Raw genomic sequence first — 19,019 nt, forward strand, 5'->3', positions numbered from 1 at the left:
CAGATGCTGGCGATGGTTGCTGGAACCGATCATAACTTGGAGTTGTGGACTAAAAAATTGTCTGAACGCATCAGTCAGACGGCCACCTTCACCACTGCTCCTTCTGTGACTGACCGAAGCCTCAGCAACACGTTGTCCAGGACCAGGAGTTTGTAACCTCCCAGTCTCTGGGAACGCGTTGCACAGACCTTTCTGCAAGGCCTCTCAGAGATGTCTCATCCTCTGCTCCCTCAGCGATGGCAGGATAAGGTCTGCAACCTTACCCTTGTACCGTGGATCAAGGAGAGTTGCCAGTTAGTAATGATCCCTCTCCTTGATCCAAAGAATACGAGGATCCTTCCGCAGGCTTTTCAGGATCAGGGAGGCCATGCAGCGTAGATTAGTGCAGGCATTCAGTCCGGAGTCCTCTGGGTCACTAAGGACGACATGATCCACAGCCACCTCCTCCCAGCCACGTACAAGTCCATGGGTTTCTTGGGACTGTAAATTATCCCTAAAAGACTGCTGCTGCTGAGTGCCAGGCTCCACCTCTATGTGTGATCGGTAGGACAGCAGGAACACTGTCTGGACAAAGGGGGCCTTGAGAGGCAAGGAAGTCCTCCTCTGTTCTGCCTCAAGTGCCCTGTCCATTATTCCATGCAGCGTATGCTCCAACAGGTGGACAAGAGGTACAGTGTCACTGATGCATCCACTGTCACTGCTCACCATCCTCGTGGCCTCCTCAAATGGTGACAGGACAGTGCATGCTTCCCTGATAATGCCTCACTGGCGTGGTGAAAAAAAACGGAGCTTTCCTGACCCGGTCCTGGTGCCGTAGTCACACAGGTACTCATTGATGGCCCTCTGCTGCTTGTGAAGCCGCTGCAGCATGGCCAACGTTGAGTTCCACCTGGTGGGCATGTCACATATAAGGCGGCTCTTGGGCAGGTTCAACTCCTTTTGGAGCTCAGCCAGCCGAGCACTGGCATTATATGATCGGCGGAAATGCACACAGACTTTCCTGGCCTGCCTCAGGACATCCTGTAAGCCCGGGTACCTGCCCAAGAACCGCTGCACCACCGGGTTAAGGACGTGAGCCACACAGGGCACATGGGTCAGTTGTCCCTGTTTGAGGGCGGAGAGGAGGTTGGTGCCATTGTCGCAAACCACCATTCCTGGCTTAAGCTGGCGTAGTGTCAACCACCTCTCAGCCTGCCCCTGCAGAGCTGACAAAATATATGCCCCAGTGTGGCTCCTGTACCCCAAACACACCAGCGCAAACACGGCATGGCATCTTTTTATCTGTGTAGCCCCTTGAATGCCTACAGAGCACCGCTGGTTAAGAGAACAAAGAACAGAAAGAGGCCATGGAGGAAGAAGAAGAGGAGGTGGAGGAGAGAGGTGTGTCACAACCAGTAGTAGCATTTTGGAGGCGTGGTGGCAGAACAACCTCCAACACTACTGCAACTTGTCCTGCATCCTTCCCAGGTGCCAGTAGAGTGACCCAATGCGCCATGAAAGATAGGTAACGTCCCTGTCCATGCCAGCTGGACCATGAGTCAGCAGTAATATGCCTTCCACATGCCGGTAGAGAGCCGGAATCACCTTCCATGAGAAAAAGTGGCATTTGGGAACATGCCACTAAGGAACCACACATTGCACAAGGGGGCCGAGTCTACCAACTGAAAAGGCAGCAGTTGAAGTGCTAGCAATTTAGCCAAGCTAGCATTCAACTGCTAGGCATGTGGGTGGCTTTCGACAGTCCAGCAGCTGGGGCAGGGAAATTTGCTTGGTACAATTGGAGATCGGTATACTGCTAGCAGAGTGCCCGCAAGTACTTGGCTGTGACACACCTAATTCTACACCTTCATTCCTCTCAGTGCAGGTTTCAGAGAGGACTGAAGGTCTAGTGGGGTTGGAGATCCCAGCTGATGAGGAGCAAGGAGAAGTCCGCTTTGGTCTTTGGTGTGGGTCTTTAAGGTACGCTTGCCAACAAGCTGCATGGCAGGTCAACATATGTCTGGTCAAGCATGGGGCGCCCAAGTGGCTCATGTTTTGGCCACGCGAGATACGCTTGAGACATATGTTGCAAATAGCGGTTGTGCGATCTGATGCACTCGTCTCAAAAAAGGCCCACGCCAAAGAACTTTTAGAATAATGAGCAGAGGCAGCGCCCTGCACAGGCGGAGCTCTGCGGTGTGATTCAGTTGGTGTGCTGCACTTAAGCTGGCCCCCGGAGGGCATTCTGCCTCATTGGAGATGTGCTCTCCTATCAGGCACCCACGTGGAGTCAGTGACCTCATCATCCCCTCCCTCTTCATCACTGGAGAAAACCTGGCAGTATGCTGCAGCTGGTGGAACATGACTGCCAGATTGCTGTCCTTCTTGAGCATCCCCTCTTTCTGGGCTCACGTTACTGCCTTCCTCTAGCTGGGTATCATCATTAGAGCCTTCAAAACGCTGGGCATCCTCCTGGAGCATGTACCCAGCACTGTGCTCAAACAGTTCGGGGGACTCCTCAGGAGGACATGTTGGGTCTAGGGAAGGAGTAACTGATGACATTGAGACGAGGGAAGAGGATGCGTTGGCAGCTGCTTTGCCAGTACCCTGAGCCTGGGTGAGAGAGGATGAGGAGGATGAGGAGGGCTTGGTCATCCACTCTACCAAGTCTTCGGCATGTTGCGGCTCAACATGTCTAGCTGCCTAAAATAAGGACAAGCGTGTCCCATGGCCACTTGCTGATGACGATGGACCGCGTCCACGGCCAGCACTGTTGCCTCTAGACACAGAGCCTGCTTGCCCTCTTTTATTGGCTCGTGACTGTCTGCCTCTCCTTGTTTTTGGGGGCACCAGCAATTGGGGGTAGCTTCAGGTGTATACTGTGCAGGAGGCCCAATGCACAGACTAACTGCTCCAGATGCCTGTGGTATAGAAATGGAACAACACCAGTAATTGGGGGTAGCTTCAGGTGTATACTATGCAGGTGGCACAATACATCGACTGTAACTGCTCCAGATGCCTGGCGTATAGAAACGGAACAACACCAGCAATTGGGGGTAGCTTCAGGTGTATACTGTGCAGGTGGCACAATACACCAACTAACTGCTCCAGATGCCTGTGGTATAGAAACAGAACAACACCAGCAATTGGGGATGGCTTCAGGTGTATACTGTGCAGGTGGCACAATACACCGACTGCAACTGCTCCAGATGCCTGTGGTATAGAAACAGAACAACACCAGCAATTGGGGGTAGCTTCAGGTGTATACTGTGCAGGTGGCACAATACACCAACTGTAACTGCTCCAGATGCCTGTGGTATAGAAACAGAACACCAGAAATTGGGGGTAGCTTCAGGTGTATACTGTGCAGGTGGCACAATACACTGTCTGTAACTGCTCCAGATGGCTGTGGTATAGAAACGGAACAACACTAGCAATTGGGGGTAGCTCCAGGTGTATACAGTGCAGGATGCCCAATACACCCACTGTAACTACTACAGCTGCCCGTGGTATAGGAACAGCACACCAGCAATTGGGGGAGCTTCAGGTGTATACTGTGCAGGAGGCACAATACACCGACTCTAACTGCTGCAGCTGCCTGTGGTATAGAAACAGAACAACACCAGCAATTGGGGGTAGCTTCAGGTGGATACTGTGCAGGTGGCACAATACACAAACTGTTACTGCTGCAGATGCCTGTGTTTTAGAAACAAAATAAAACCAGCAATAAGGGGTAGCTTCAGGTGTATAATGTGCAGGGGGCACAATACACCCACTGTAATTGCGCTAGGTTCACAAGAAAAGATGACACTGTCCCTGCCTATCCTGCTCTCTACCTGAACGCTGCAACACACTACACAAGGCCACCGCGCTGGCGGTCTTATATAGTGTGGGGCATATAGTAAACCCCCTGAGCTATAATTGGCCACAGGCATCCTGTCTGTGGCTAATTATGGCTCTCCTCGCTGCCGGCGCTGTGATTGGCTCAGCATACGGGGTCACGGTGCATGCTTGGCCAATCATCAGCCAGCAATGCACAGTGATGGCTCAGTGCATTGTGGGCAGTTAGCGCCACTCAAATATGGCGCATATGGCCAATAACAGCCAGTGTTCGAGGCTCATCCCTAGTCTTGACAATGAGGCTAGGGGGGAGTCAAACGGAATGGAAGGTGAACCCCTATTGGTTGTAGAAGATAGGGTCTGAGGAGCATATTATAGATAATCCAGGAAAGTTCTTAGAGGATAACATGGCATCAGCATCGCAGGGAATGGTATGGGACACGCTTAAGGCCTATTTGAGGGAATTTATAATTCAAAAAATCTTTAAAATAAAAAATCCATGAAGGATTGGGAAATGTCAGTTATGGAAAGAGTGGCAAAGGTAGAAAAAAAATCTATATACAGGATCCATCCCAAGATAATTGAGCTAGATGGACGGATATGCAGCAGATTTTTCTTTCTTTTCTTTCTTTCTTTTCTTTCATTAAAACATATTTCACCTGTTTTCACCTTGTGACCCTACCATTAACACACCTTCTGTATTAGGGTGTCTACCTGGAGCTGCTAGGGTGCTCAGTATTTTGGGGGGGAGTGGCAAACAAACGCCCCCCCTCACTCGCACCGCCCCCACCAATCAAAGTTGCAACACTTCCACCATGCCTCTACTCTCTTGGCCCACCACCTTCTATACATAAAAATCCCCATCAGACATGTCTCCCCCCCCCCCATTAGTGCGATGTATGCTCCAATCACAGATGCACCTACATTCACCAATCCAATCCCTGGAGAAGTCCCAGCTCACCATGGTCCGTCGCCACGACACACCACTGCAGAGCTTGCCCCCTTTGTTCTTGCTCTGCTCGTAGCTGTCCTCGTCTCCCCACATGGTCTGCTCTAAGACTCCTGGCCAATCCGGTCTCAGGAGCTGCTTCCTGATTGGCCGGGAGAAGAAACAGGAAGACAATAGTGAATATTAATTCACTATTGTCACGAGACTCTGGTCCGGCCCCACACCTAGAGTATGCTGTCCAGTTCTGGGCACCAGTCCTCAGAAAGGATGCACTGGAAATGGAGTGAGTACAAAGAAGGGCAACAAAGCTAATAAAGGGTCTGGAGGATACTTGTTATGAAGAAAGGTTACTAGCACTGAACTTATTCTCTCTGTAGAAGAGATGCTTGAGAGGGGATATTATTTCAATATACAAAAACCATACTGGTGACCCAACAATAGGAATAAAACTTTTTCGCAGAAGGGAGTTTAAAGGGATTGTAAAGGTTTAAATTTTTTTTTTTTTTTTTAATAACAAACATCATACTTACCTCCACTGTGCAGGTCGTTTTGCACAGAGTGGCCCCGATCCTCGTCTTCTGGGGTCCCTTGGAGGCTGTCTCGGCTCCTCCCCACAAGAGCTAACCTCCCCTCTGGGAAGCTCTCTCCCAAGGGGGTTACCTTGCGAGTACGCTCCCATGAGATACACTGTACTACTCGTCCCCGCCTCCCAGTGTGCCACGTCATTGATTTGATTGACAGCAGCGGGAGCCAACGGCTGCGCTGCTATCAATCATCCAATGAAGCGCTCACAAGAGCTGGGGGAAAGCAACGCAGGATTGTGCCCACGGAGATTCGGGGCTCAGGTAAGTAAAATGGGGGCCTGGGGGGGGGGGGGAGAGTGCAAGGTGCTTTTTCACCTTAATGCATAGGATGCATTAAGGTGAAAAAACATGAAGCTTTACAACCCCTTTAACAAGACTCATGGCCACTCATTAAAATTAGAAGAAAAGAGGTTTAACCTTAAACTATGTAGAGGGTTCTTTACTGTAAGCCCTTGTACACACGGTCGGAGATTCTGACGGGAATGTGTCCGTTCGGACCGTTTTGACGGATATTCCGACTGTGTGTGGTCTCCATCGGACTGTTTCCGTCGGAGTATCCGACGGACCAAGTTTTCCAACTTGTTGGTAAAAATTTCCGACAAAATGCTCCGATCGGACATACTCCGATCATGTGTAGAGAATTCCGATTGGACAAAGTGCCACGCATGCTCAGATCAAATTCCTACACCAAAGCTATTGGCTACTAGCGTGAACGTAGTTCCGTCGTAACGAAATAACGTCATCACGTCGGATTTTCCGACAACTTTGTCCGACCATGTGTATGCAACAGTTTCGGACAAAATCTTTTGGTTGTCGGAATCTCCGACCGTGTTTACAAGGGCTTAGAGTGGCAAGGATGTGGAATTCCCTTCCACATGTGGTGGTCTCAGCGGGGAGCATCAATAGTTTCAAGAAACTGTTAGATAAGTACCTGAACGACCGCAACATACAGGGATATACAATGTAATGCTGTTACAGGGTGGGCTCAGGGCGCACTACTCTGCATCCCGAGTCCACCCTTTTTTGAAGCCAATTAAAGCCTCTGGCTCTAATCATGTGCTTAAAAAAATTGGAATCCAATCACCAGGTGAAAATAAAGGAAAGGAAGCCTAAAAAATAAAAACAAATGCAGCCCCCACATCCTATAACTAGTAATCTGCAGGTACAGTATAATACAGGTTTGCTTTGGGGTTTAATATCACTGTAAACAGTTCCTGTCTCTGAGAAGTGCTACTATATTTTAATCTTGGTAATATTCCTGTCAGTCGTTACAGCATGTATTATAATAATTTCAGATAATTTTAATGGTACGTGCTTCTGTTTCAACATGTGGTGGGAGCTTTTGTGTGTGTAAAGTTACCATCATTTCAGCGTTAACCTTACCCTAGTGACAACTCTCAGTCTGCTGGCACTTAGGTTATTGTTGTGCAAGCTATTAAATCTCTGTGCAGAGTGAGTTTAAAAGTGCTATTTTGTCTCTTACTGATGACAGTGTCCAGTTAGTGACTTGGTTTTTGGCTAATATCGGTGGTGGAGGCTGGGATCTGACATTGCTATTATTACATGAGGTATGTGGTTTAAACATATTAAAAAATAAATTATCGTTTACATGCACTTATAAATATTTAATTAGCTTCTGCTTACCATGCCTAGGTGGACAGGAGAGACAAATAGGTCCCCATCCCTGCCCTTGTCCACAGCAGCATTCATTCAGTGATACTCGGTGAGCACTAATTGGATGCGTGCAGATCCCATCTGTGCCTTTCATCCTCCAGCAGGTATCAAGTGCTTCTGTGCGATCTGTAAAGTAAAGTATTAGTATTAGTTAAAAGATTTTGAAATATGTTGTATTTTAAAACAGTATGCTGTAGCTTAGCTGGTAGGTCAATAAAGCACACAATATTAACCTGAAGTTTTTTAATTACCCGTTGTAAGACCCCCGAATGGGACCTGCTGAATAGAAGATGATAATGACTTGAGTTCTCCTTATTTGTACAGAGGCTGCCAGAACACCAAACCACTGCGGCCCTTTGCTTGCTGTTCTCTGGCCCTCGGGGCACTATTTCATACACTGGCACCAATGAAGGGCACAATTCCTTCCAATGAAACCAATGATGGGGCACAGTTTCTTCCAGTCACATCAAAAATGGGACCCAATGATGTCAATGATGAGGCACAATTCCTCCTAATGATGCTGGGACATATTGGGGGTTATTTACTAAAGGCAAATCCACTTTGCACTACAAGTGCACTGCAAGTGCACTTGGAAGTAAAGTCGCTGTAGATCCGAGGGGGACATGCAAGGGAAATAAACAGCATTTTAGCTTGCATATGATTGGATAAAAAAAACAGCAGCGCTTCACCTCATTTCATAGCTTCCGCTCAGATCTCCAGCAACTGCACTTCCAAATGCACTTTCAGTGCATTTGTAGTGCAAAGTGGATTTGCCTTTAGTAAATCAACCCCATTGTGTTTCTCCTGATGGCCACAGTCCGCCCTCCCCCAAAGTCTGAAGGACAGTAAACTGTCCATTTGTTTAGAAAGTTTGGGGACCCCTGGTCTAGGGGAATGTATTTTATGGTTTATTTCTAAAACTTGAACAATGGGAAAAGGTGCAGGGTTTGGGATACTCCAGGCTGTACATTTCAATAGGAGGACACTTTCCACTGTGATACACTTCTCAGTGATAAACGTTCTAATAAAGTTCCTTTTGAGAGACTAAGGGAAGGGTAGAGGCAGGGGCCCCATGAAAGAACTATATATATGGCTCTGATATCCCAGTAGTACACAGTCACCAGGATCTTGCAGCACTGTCAGCACTCACAAGGCCAGGGAGTAGCTGTGCCCATTCACTCTCCTCCAGATGCCTTCACATGAGGCTTTGCAGACCGAACCCATCAGGCGAAGTCTAATGCTGCGTACAAACAATCAGACTATCCAGCGGACAATCCGCCGTACTTTTGGCGGAGGTCTGCCAGACTTTTGAAATGAACCGACTTGCCCACACACGGAGTAAATTCCGTTAATTTTAAACGGGACTCCAGTTAGATGGGACTAGCGAAGGAAGTCAATGTCGCTGCCGTCATCTGTGAGATTGTCACCTCGCGAGCCCTGTAGTATGGTATGGATTTTAAGGGGAACCCCTACGCTGAAAAAACAGCGTGGGGGTCTCCCCAAAGTCCATACCAGACCGTTATCCGAGCACGCAGCCAGGCCCGTCAGGAAAGGGGGTGGGCACGAGCGAGCGCCCCCCCCCCCTCCTGAACCGTACCAGGCTGCGTGCCCTCAACATGGGGGGTGGGTGCTTTGGGGAAGGGGGCCCTGCGCCCCCCCCCACCCCAAAGCACCTTGTCCCCATGTTGAAAGGACAAGGGCCTCTTCCCAACAACCCGGGCCGTTGGTTGTCAGGGTCTGCGGACAGGGGGCTTATCGGAATCCGGGAGCCCTCTTTAATAAGGGGGCTCCCAGATCCCGGCCCCTCACCCTGTGTGAATGAGTATGGGGTACATGGTACCCCTACCCATTCACCTGAAGGAAAAAGTGTTAATAAAAAAAACACAACACATGTTTTTAAAGTAATTTATTAGACAGCTCCGGGGGTCTTCTCGCCGGGCTCCTCCACTATCTTCTGCTCTTTTGCTAGCGGAGGAGCCTGGCTTTCTTCTTCGTTGTCGCCGCCGTCGTCCGGGGGTCTTCTTCTGACTTCGGGGGTCTTGTCCCGCTCTTTGCTTCTTCTGTCGGGACTCCGCTATCTTCTTACAGCTCTTTTACTAGCGTTAGCCCGGGCTTGTCACTGTCGCCACCTTCTTCTCCTTCTTCCTTTCTTCCGATGTTGACACAACGCTCTCTCCGGCTGTAATGCCAGGGATGCGTTGTGCGGCGACTTATATAGGCATAAGGGGCGGAGTTACCGGGTGATGTCACATGGTGACCCCAGATCTTATGATGTCACAGTCCCGGGGGATGCTTGTGAGCTTATGTGGCGCATGCCATTATCATGCTATCATGCACTCTTAGATAGTCGCTGTATTTCAGATACAGTACTCTCCGTGCAGTTTCGGGAGATATTCATTGACTTCCGGAAGTGAAGGTGAGGTTTGGGATGCATTGGATGTGTCGTGATTGAGGCGTGGAACGCACGCATGGGCGCCATCTTACACACCCAGAAGTAAACACTCACAATTAGTGTAGACACCGGATACAGTACCCTCTCATGAGTCTTGGAGCTCATATGCGTTCCATTGACTCTGGGAGGTGAAAGAGAGGTTTATTTGGCATTTGATGTGGTGCGATTGAGGCGTGGAACACACGCCCGGGCGCCATTTTCCTAAACCAGAAGTGAGTATTTAAAAACATTGTAAACACATGGAGTTTTGGCTATCATTAGGGGGTCTTATTTCCTATAAATACGTGGAGGGCTGCAGTGGAGGGACACCCGAGAGGATGTGCTTGGACATGAAACGCGTCAGTGGTCTCCACTGCCACCATTTGATTACATGCGCTGTTTTATCCTTCTAAATGTGAGTTTCACTACTTTCATTAAATGATATATTTTTTTACCAAACGGTAATATGCTATGTGGCCCTTTTTGTTTTCCTGCTCGATTATCCCCACATCCATGGATATCTGACTATATTTTCAAGTTCACTGTTGGGATCCACATCACGGAGTTTGTCACATGGAAAATTGATTTATTCAAAAGAAAAATGTATCACTTTTTTCACATGGACTATAAGAACTTTTGCTTGGATTTTACTGTGGACATTTATCACATATTTTTTGTTTATATATATATATATATATATATATATATATATATATATATATATATATATATATATATATAGATAGGTACTTGTATTGCAATATATTTAGGGGTATTTGGGTGCACGCCCTCTTCCTTTTTTATATGTCACATTTTGAGATTTAGCGCTACACTATTTACTTTCCAATTTGTACCATTTATCTAATTTGTTGTGTCAGCTGCTTGTGAGAAAGGGCAGTGCGGAATTATTTGTATACATTCTCTTAGACAAAACTTAGACATGAAGCCCCACTCATGCCCATAATTGGAAAAATAATTAAAGCGATACAAGTTAACTGTATAAGGCGGGTACAGTACAGGGGGGAGCAGGAGGGCACAGTACAGTGGGAAGGTAAGTGAGCACAGTACAGGGAGCAGATGAGAAGAGTACAGGGGGGAAAGTAGGTGGAAACAGTAGAGGGGGCAGGAGGGTACAGTACAGGTGGAGCAGGAGGGCACAGTACAATGGGAGGGTAAGTGGGCACAGTACAGAGGGCAAGAGCATAGTTGCCAACAGTCACGAAAATTTGACAGCTGTCAACCTTGTCCCGGGCTGCATCCCAAAAATGTATGCAGATCACGGACAGTCAGTCTGTGCCACGGGTGCCTGGCGTAAACTGTATCACTCACATGGGGACACTGAGGAAGAAGAAAAGCTGTGCTGCCAGGTGCTGTGAGAGTCAGGAAAAACCCAGAGACAGAGATCCCTCCCCCTGCAGCTGACAAAGTGCTCCAACAGGTGGCTCCACTCGGACTGAACATCCCAAAGGGGCAGGGCCAGTGTAGCTTGCAGTTTGAGCGGGACTCGGGGAGTGGGTGTGCTCGGACTGACTCCTGCTGAGGCAGATGTGAGGCTGTTTGTGATCAACAAGCAGATGGAGATAACAGCCTACTCCATGTTATAAAAGAAAAAGAAAGTTTCTGCAAATGCCGGTATTTTTGCTTTTATCTAGCAGTCTGGACCGAGGGAATTGCTGCTGCTATGCCACGATATAATACATTTGTTTACCTACTGTATGTAACAAAATTGCCACAATTTATCTGTTTAAGGGCACATTTTAAAAGTCTGCTGAGGAGAATTTTTGCATCTGTTCCACTCCGTCCAATGCACCCAAACATCTTTGAACATTTTAAGAATCATCTGTGTTAATAGAGTGGTGTATAATTGTTGCCAGCAGGGCAGATATCAGAAACCTTTGGGCCCCTTACACAGCTTTTCCCAGGGCTTGCCCATGGGCCATCCCACCGAATCCACACACCGGCCACCTCACCTGTATGCACTCAGCCCCCCCTCAATCATGTATATATGTCACCGTCCCTCAATCCTGTATATATGTCAGCCAGACTTACCCCCACCCCTGTATATATGTCAGCCCCCCCCACACACACACACACGTATATATGTCAGCCCCCCACACACCTGTATACAGTGGTGTGAAAAAGTGTTTGCCCCCTTCCTCATTTCCTGTTCCTTTGCATGGTTGTCACACTTAAGTGTTTCGGAACATCAAACCAATTTAAACAATAGTCAAGGACAACACAAGTAAACACAAAATGCAATTTGTAAATGAAGGTGTTTATTATTAAAGGTGAAAAAAAATCCAAACCATCATGGCCCTGTGTGAAAAAGTGATTGCCCCCTAAACCTAATAACTGGTTGGGCCACCCTTAGCAGCAACAACTGCAACCAAGCGTTTGCGATAACGTGCAATGAGGCTTTTACAGTGTCCTGGAGGAATTTTGGCCCACTCATCTTTGCAGAATTGTCCTAATTCAGTTACATTAGAGGGTTTTCGAGCAAGAACGGCCTTTTTAAGGTCATACCACAACATCTCAATAGGATTCAGGTCAGGACTTTGGCTAGGCCACTCCAAAGTCTTCATTTTGTTTTTCTTCAGCCATTCGGTGGTGGACTTGCTGGTGTGTTTAGGATCATTGTCCTGCTGCAGAACCCAAGTTCGTTTCAGCTTGAGTACACGAACAGATGGTCGGACATTCTCCTTCAGGATCTCTTGGTAGACAGCAGAATTCATGGTTCCTTTTATCACGGCAAGTCTTCCAGGTCCTGAAGCAGCAAAACAGCCCCAGACCATCACACTACCACCACCATATTTTACTGTTGGTATAATGTTCTTTTTATGAAATGCAGTGTTCCTTCTACGCCAGATATACTTGGACACACACCTTCCAAAGAGTTCCACTTTTGTCTCATCGGTCCACAGAATGTTGTCCCAAAAGTCTTGGGGATCATCAAGATGTGTTGTGGAGAAATTGAGACGAGCTTTGATGTTCTTTTTGCTCAGCAGTGGTTTTCTCCTTGGAACTCTGCCATGCAGGCCATTTTTGCCCAGTCTTTTCCTGATGGTGGAGGCATGAACGCTGACCTTAACTGAGGCAAGTGAGGCCTGCAGTTCCTTGGACGTTGTTGTGGGGTCTTTTGTGACCTCTTGGATGAGTTGTCGCTGCGCTCTTGGGGTAATTTTGGGCGGCCGGCCACTCCTGGGAAGGTTCACCACTGTTCCATGTCTTCGCCATTTGTGGATAATGGCTCTCACTGTGGTTCGCTGGATTCCCAAAGCTTTGGAAATGTCTTTATAACCCTTTCCAGACTGATAGATCTCAATTACTTTCTTTCTCAATTGTTCCTGAATTTCTTTGGGTCTCGGCATGATGTGTAGCTTTTAAGGATCTTCTGGTGGACCTTACTGTGTCAAGCAGCTCCTATTTAAGTGATGCCTTGATTGTGAACAGGTGTGGCAATAATCAGGCCTGGGTGTGGCTAGAGAAATTGAACTCAGGTGTGGACAACCACAGTTATAGTATGTTTTAACAAGGGGGGCAATCACTTTTTCACACAAGGCCATGATGGTTTGGATTTTTTTTCACCTTTAATAATAAACACCTTCATTTACAAATTGCATTTTGTGTTTACTTGTGTTGTCCTTGACTATTGTTTAAATTGGTTTGATGTTCCGAAACACTTAAGTGTGACAAACATGCAAAGGAACAGGAAATGAGGAAGGGGGCAAACACTTTTTCACACCACTGTATATGCCAGCCCCCCCCACACACCTGGATATATGTCAGCCCCCCCACACACACCTGTATATATATGTCAGCCCCACCTCTAACACACCTGTATATATGCCAGCCCCACCCCCACACACACCTGTATATATGCCAGCCCCCCACACACCTGTATATATGCCAGCCCCCCCACCCCACCTGTGTATACAGTTGCAAAAAAAGTATGTGAACCCTTTTGGAATGATATGGACTTCTGCACAAATTGGTCATAAAATGTGATCTGATCTTCATCAAGTCACAACAATAGGCAATCACAGTCTGCTTACCGTCGCATGGCAATGTACGTCGGCACAATGGCACCGACAGGCACAAGCACGTACATGTACGTACTTGCCTTCCAGCTGGGGGGGGGGTCCGTTCGGACCCCCTCCCGCTGGCTGCGGTGGTCCGTTACGCTTTAGGAGCGATCTGGGATGAGGGGATGGCCATTGGTTTCTGGCCATCCTCTCTCGATCGCTCCTGGCAAATGAGAAGCTTCCCCCGCCTGTGTAGTGTAAACACAGGCAGGGAGGAAGTGATGTCATTCTCCTCGGGGCGGTCTTTTTGACAGGACTGCGAGGAGAATACATAGTAAGTGCACCAAACACTACACTGACATGTAGGTACACATAGGCACACAAATCACCCCCCCGATCACCCCCCCGATCGCCCCCCCTCCCAGACACAGTGTCACTGATTGCAGTGATCATTTATTTACTGATCACTGCATTTAGTGTCAGTTGTGACAGTAAAAACTGTCAGGGCAGTTAGTGTTAGGTCCAGGGTAGCCCCCTACCCCCTAATAAAGGTTTAACCCCCTGATTGCCCCTAGAGTTAACCATTTCACCCCCTTTTGCCAGTGTCACTAAGCGATCGTTTTTCTAATCGCTGCATTAGTGTCACTGGTGCCGCTAGGTAGCTAGTTATTTTTTTTAGGTTCACCGCCAGGTTTTTATAGCGCTAGGTACCCCCATATACTACCCAATAAAGATTTTAACCCCCTGATTGCCCCTAGTTAACCCTTTCACCCCCTTTTGCCAGTGTTACTAAGCAATCGTTTTTCTGATCGCTGCATTAGTGTCACTGGTGACGCTAGGTAGCTAGTTATTTTTTTAGGTTCACCGTCAGGTTTTTATAGCGTTAGGTACCCCCATATACTACCTAATAAAGATTTTAACCCCCTGATTGCCCCTAGAGTTAACCCTTTCACCAGCGATCACCGTATAAGTGCCACTGGTGATGCTGGTTAGCCAGTTAGTTATTTAGGTTCCCCGTCAGGTTTTTATATAGCGTCAGGGACCCCCATATACTACCTAATAAAGATTTTAACCCCGATTGCCCCTAGTTAACCCTTTCACCAGTGATCACCGTATAAGTGTTACGGGTGACTCTGGTTAGTTAGTTTGCTTTTTATAGCATCAGGGCACCCACCATTTATTACCCAATAAAGGTTTAACCCCCTGATCACCCGGCGGGTGATATCAATTAGGTTTTAGGGTCAGGGTCTGCGTCGCCCCAGGCAGCGCTAGGTTAGTGCCAGTACCACTAACACCCACGCGCAAAGCATACACCTCCCGTAGTGGTATAGTATCTGAACAGATCAACATCTGATCTGATCAGATCTATACTAGCGTCCCCAGCAGTTCAGGGTTCGGAAAAAACACATTGTTAGCGGGATCAGCCCAGATACCTGCTAGCACCTGCGTTTTGCCCCTCCGCTCAGCCCACCCAAGTGCAGTATCGATCGATCACTGTCACTTACAAAACACTAAACACATGCAACTGCAGCGTTCGCAGAGTCAGGCCTGATCCCTCCGATCGCTAACAGTTTTTTTTGGTAGCGTTTTATATTTAAATCCTGAAGGCGGTGCTTGGTTTTCGGGGTCCCGTACGCGGCTAGGCTTCCAAAAAGTCCCCCACATGTGGTATCCCCATACTCGGGAGAAGCAGCAGAATTTATTTCGGGGTGTAATTTCACTTATGCCCATAGCATGTGTGAGCAATATATCATTTAGTGACAACTTTGTGCAAAAAAAAAAAAAAAAATGTAATATTCCTGCAACTTGTGGCAAAATATAAAATATTTCATGGACTCAACATGCCTCTCAGTAAATAGCTTGGGGTGTCTACTTTCCAAAATGGGGTCATTTGGGGGGGGGGGGGTTTGTGCTATTTTGGCATTTTATGGCCTTCGAAACTGTGATAGGTAGTAAGGAGTGAAATCAAAAATTTGCACCCTTAGAAATCCTGAAGACAGTGATTGGTTTTTGGGGTCCCGTACACGGCTAGACTCCCAAAAAGTCCCACATATGTGGTATCCCCATACTCAAGAGAAGCAGCAGAATATTTTGGGGTGCAATTCCACATATAACTATGGCATGTGTGAGCAATATATCATTTAGTGACAACTTTTTGTAAACTTTTATTTTTTTGTGTCATTATTTAATCACTTGTGTGACAGAGCGAGGCTCTGTCCTTATGAAATTGGAGGAAAAAGAGACACAGACACATAGTTTGCATATCTGCGGACTGCAAGACTACAGAGTGTAGCGTTTAAATGGAGAAAACTGCTCTGTCCGTTTTCTTCAGGTTTTGCTAGCTCCAAATGGGATTCTGTAGTTTGGAGAGTCATGGGTGGGATGGGATCTCCAACCCTGTGTCCGGGTCTTGACGATAGCGAGCAGGGTGTGTGCCCAGCTGCACACAGCCCATATAACGAGGGGCTGTTGGGGGTAGAGTATGGAGAATGGTGGAGTGTGAGCAGCTTGCTGCTGCTGCTGCTGCTGCTGCTGCTGCTTGAAGAGGGGTCTGCCCTGTGGGAGACGGTAGTCCGTGTAAGGGACTGGGAAAGGCTGACAGCCTTGAGAGTCAGGAAGACTAAGGAAGTCGGTGAGTCCAGGGGGCTGGAAAGAATTGATAAATCTGTTGGGAGCAAGCAGAGGAACTGCTGACAATTGAGAGCCAGGTGGCTTGGTATGTTTTCATTTGTATGCTGAATAAAGGTAACCCCCTGCGTGGGATTCCTGGATGGACTATTGTTTTGTTTTTCCTTTAATAAACGTGGGCTACCAGGCCCTTAACTATAAATGCCTGCCTGATGTGGACTGAAAATGCATCTAACCACTTGAGCTAAACACCCCAATGTCACACTTGGGACAAAAAAAAAATATTCAATGGGCTCAACATGCCCCTCAGCAATTTCATTGGGGTGTCTACTTTACAAAATGGGGTCATTTGGGGGGGGGGGGGTTGTACTGCTGTACTGCCCTGCCATTTTAGCACCTCAAGAAGTGAGATAGGCAGTCATAAATTAAAAGCTGTGTAAATTCCAGAAAATGTACTCTAGTTTGTAGACGCTAAAACTTTTGCGCAAACCAATAAATATACGCTTATTGCCTTTTTTTTTTACTAAAGACATGTGGCTGAATACATTTTGGCCTAAATGTATGACTAAAATTTAGTTTATTTTATTTGATCTGACCTGACCTCAACCCAATTGAGATGCTGTGGCATGACCTCAAGAAAGCGATTCACACCAGACATCCCAAGAATATTGCTGAACTGAAACAGTTCTCTAAAGAGGAATGGTCAAGAATTACTCCTGACCATTGTGCACGTCTGATCTGCAACTACGGGAAACGTTTGGTTGAAGTTATTTCTGCCAAAGGAGGTTCAACCAGTTATTAAATCCAAGGGTTCACATACTTTTTCCACCTGCACTGTGAATGTTTACATGGTGTGTTCAATAAAAACATGGTAACATTTAATTCTTTGTGTGTTATTAGTTTAAGCAGACTGTGATTGTCTATTGTTGTGACTAGGGATGAGCTTTGTGTTCGAGTCGAACATATGTTCGACTCAAACATCGGCTGTTCGCCCGTTCGGCGAATTCCGAACGTTATGGGCCGTGCGCGCCAAATTCGCGTGGCCCCCACGGCCCACAATGCACTGCGATGGCGCAGTGCATTGCTGCCTCATGATTGGCCAAGCATGCACTGTGACCCCGCATGCTTGGCCAATCACAGTGCGGCAGCGAGGAGAGCCATGATTGGCCACAGGCAGGGTGCCTGTGGCCAATCATAGCTCAGGCTGTGTAGTACACGCCCCACACTATATAAGGCCGCCAGCGCGGCGGCCTTGTGTAGTGTGTTGGCGTCTGTAGCAGTTAGTGGGTGTTCTGTGTACCTTCAACACAGTATACACCGATTGTTATTGGCCGATTTTTCGTTCTTGCTCTTCTGTAGTGGTTGTTGTCTGCGTGCCCTGACCACAGTATACACCGCTATATTCAACTATATAGCTAGCGATTTATCTATCTTTTATAATAGAGCTTGCAGTCAGTGTTAGGAGCTTGTGCTTGCTGTCTGCGTGCTCTGAACCCAGTATACACTGCTATATCCACCTATATAGCAAACTATCTTGCTCGTTTTAAATAGAGCTTGCAGTCAGCGGTAGGAGCTTGTGCGTGCTGTCTGCGTGCTCTGAACCCAGTATACACCGCTATATCCACCTATATAGCAAACTATCTTGCTCGTTTTAAATAGAGCTTTCAGTCAGCGGTAGGAGCTTGTGCGTGCTGTCTGCGTGCTCTGAACTCAGTATACGCCGTTATATCCACCTATATAGCAAACTATCTTGCTCGTTTTAAATAGAGCTTGCAGTCAGTGGTAGGAGCTTGTGCGTGCTGTCTGCGTGCTCTGAACCCAGTATACACCGCTATATCCACCTATATAGCAAACTATCTTGCTCGTTTTAAATAGAGCTTGCAGTCAGCGGTTGGAGCTTGTGCGTGCTGTCTGCGTGCTCTGAACCCAGTATACACCGCTATATCCACCTACATAGCTCTTCTCTATTTGAGCCATCTGCCATTTGCAGGAGTTAGTGGAAGTTGTGTGTGCCTCCAGCACAATATACACTACCCAATTGCTGGTTTTCCCAACTCCCTTCAGGCCATTACCATGTCTGGAAGGCCAGCAAGGAGAGGCAGACAGGCGCGAGCCGATAAAAGAGGGCAAGCAGGCTCTGTGTCTAGAGACAACAGTGCTGGTCGTGGACGCGGTGCATCGTCATCATCAGCACGTGGCCATGGGACACGCTTGTCCTTCTTTTCGGCAGCTGGACATGTTGAGCCGCAACATGCCAACGACTTGGTAGAGTGGATGACCAAGCCCTCTTCATCCTCCTCATCCTCTCTCATCCAGTCTCAGGGTACTAGCAAAGCAGCCCCACCACGTCCTCCTGAGGAGTCTCCTGAACTCTTTGAGCACAGTGTTGGGTACATGCTCCAGGAGGATGCCCAGTGTTTTGTAGGCTCTGATGATGATACTCAGCTAGAGGAAGGCAGTAGTGTGAATGCAGAGAGAGGGGATGCTCAAGAAGGACAGCAATCTGGCAGTCATGTTCCACAAGCTGCAGCATACTGCCAGGTTTGCTCCAGCGATGAAGAGGGAGGGGATGATGAGGGCACTGACTCCACGTGGGTGCCTGGTAGGAGAGAGGAGGAGGAGGCACATGTCCAACGAGGCAGGATGCCCTCTGGGGGCCAGCTTAGGGGCAAGCACACCGACTGAATCACACCGCAGAGCTCCGCCTGTGCAGGGCGCTGCCTCTGCGTGTTATTCTAAAAGTTCTTTGGTGTGGGCCTTTTTTGAGACGAGTGCATCAGATCGCACCGCTGCTATTTGCAATATATGTCTCAAGTGTATCTCGCGTGGCCAAAACATCAGCCGCTTGGGCACCACATGCTTGACCAGACATATGTTGACCTGCCATGCAGCTCGTTGGCAAGCGTACCTCA

At 47.8% G+C, this 19,019-nt stretch overlaps 1 protein-coding gene across 9 annotated transcripts in view; it reads right to left on the minus strand.

Annotated features, from left to right (window-relative positions):
* LTBP3 (latent transforming growth factor beta binding protein 3) overlaps positions 1 to 19,019 on the minus strand; it is a 1,616,087-nt gene that overhangs the window by 319,779 nt on the left and 1,277,289 nt on the right. For all 9 annotated transcript variants that reach the window (XM_077457876.1, XM_077457830.1, XM_077457857.1 and 6 more), the window contains one exon: positions 6,997 to 7,152. In XM_077457876.1, coding sequence (XP_077314002.1) covers positions 6,997 to 7,152 — 156 coding nt within the window. The remainder of the gene's footprint in view (positions 1 to 6,996; positions 7,153 to 19,019) is intronic.

Source organism: Lithobates pipiens, unplaced genomic scaffold (genome assembly GCF_037356315.1).
Source record: "Lithobates pipiens isolate NorthernLeopardFrog02 unplaced genomic scaffold, aLitPip1_a1.2 Scaffold_10, whole genome shotgun sequence".
Taxonomy (NCBI): domain Eukaryota; kingdom Metazoa; phylum Chordata; class Amphibia; order Anura; family Ranidae; genus Lithobates; species Lithobates pipiens.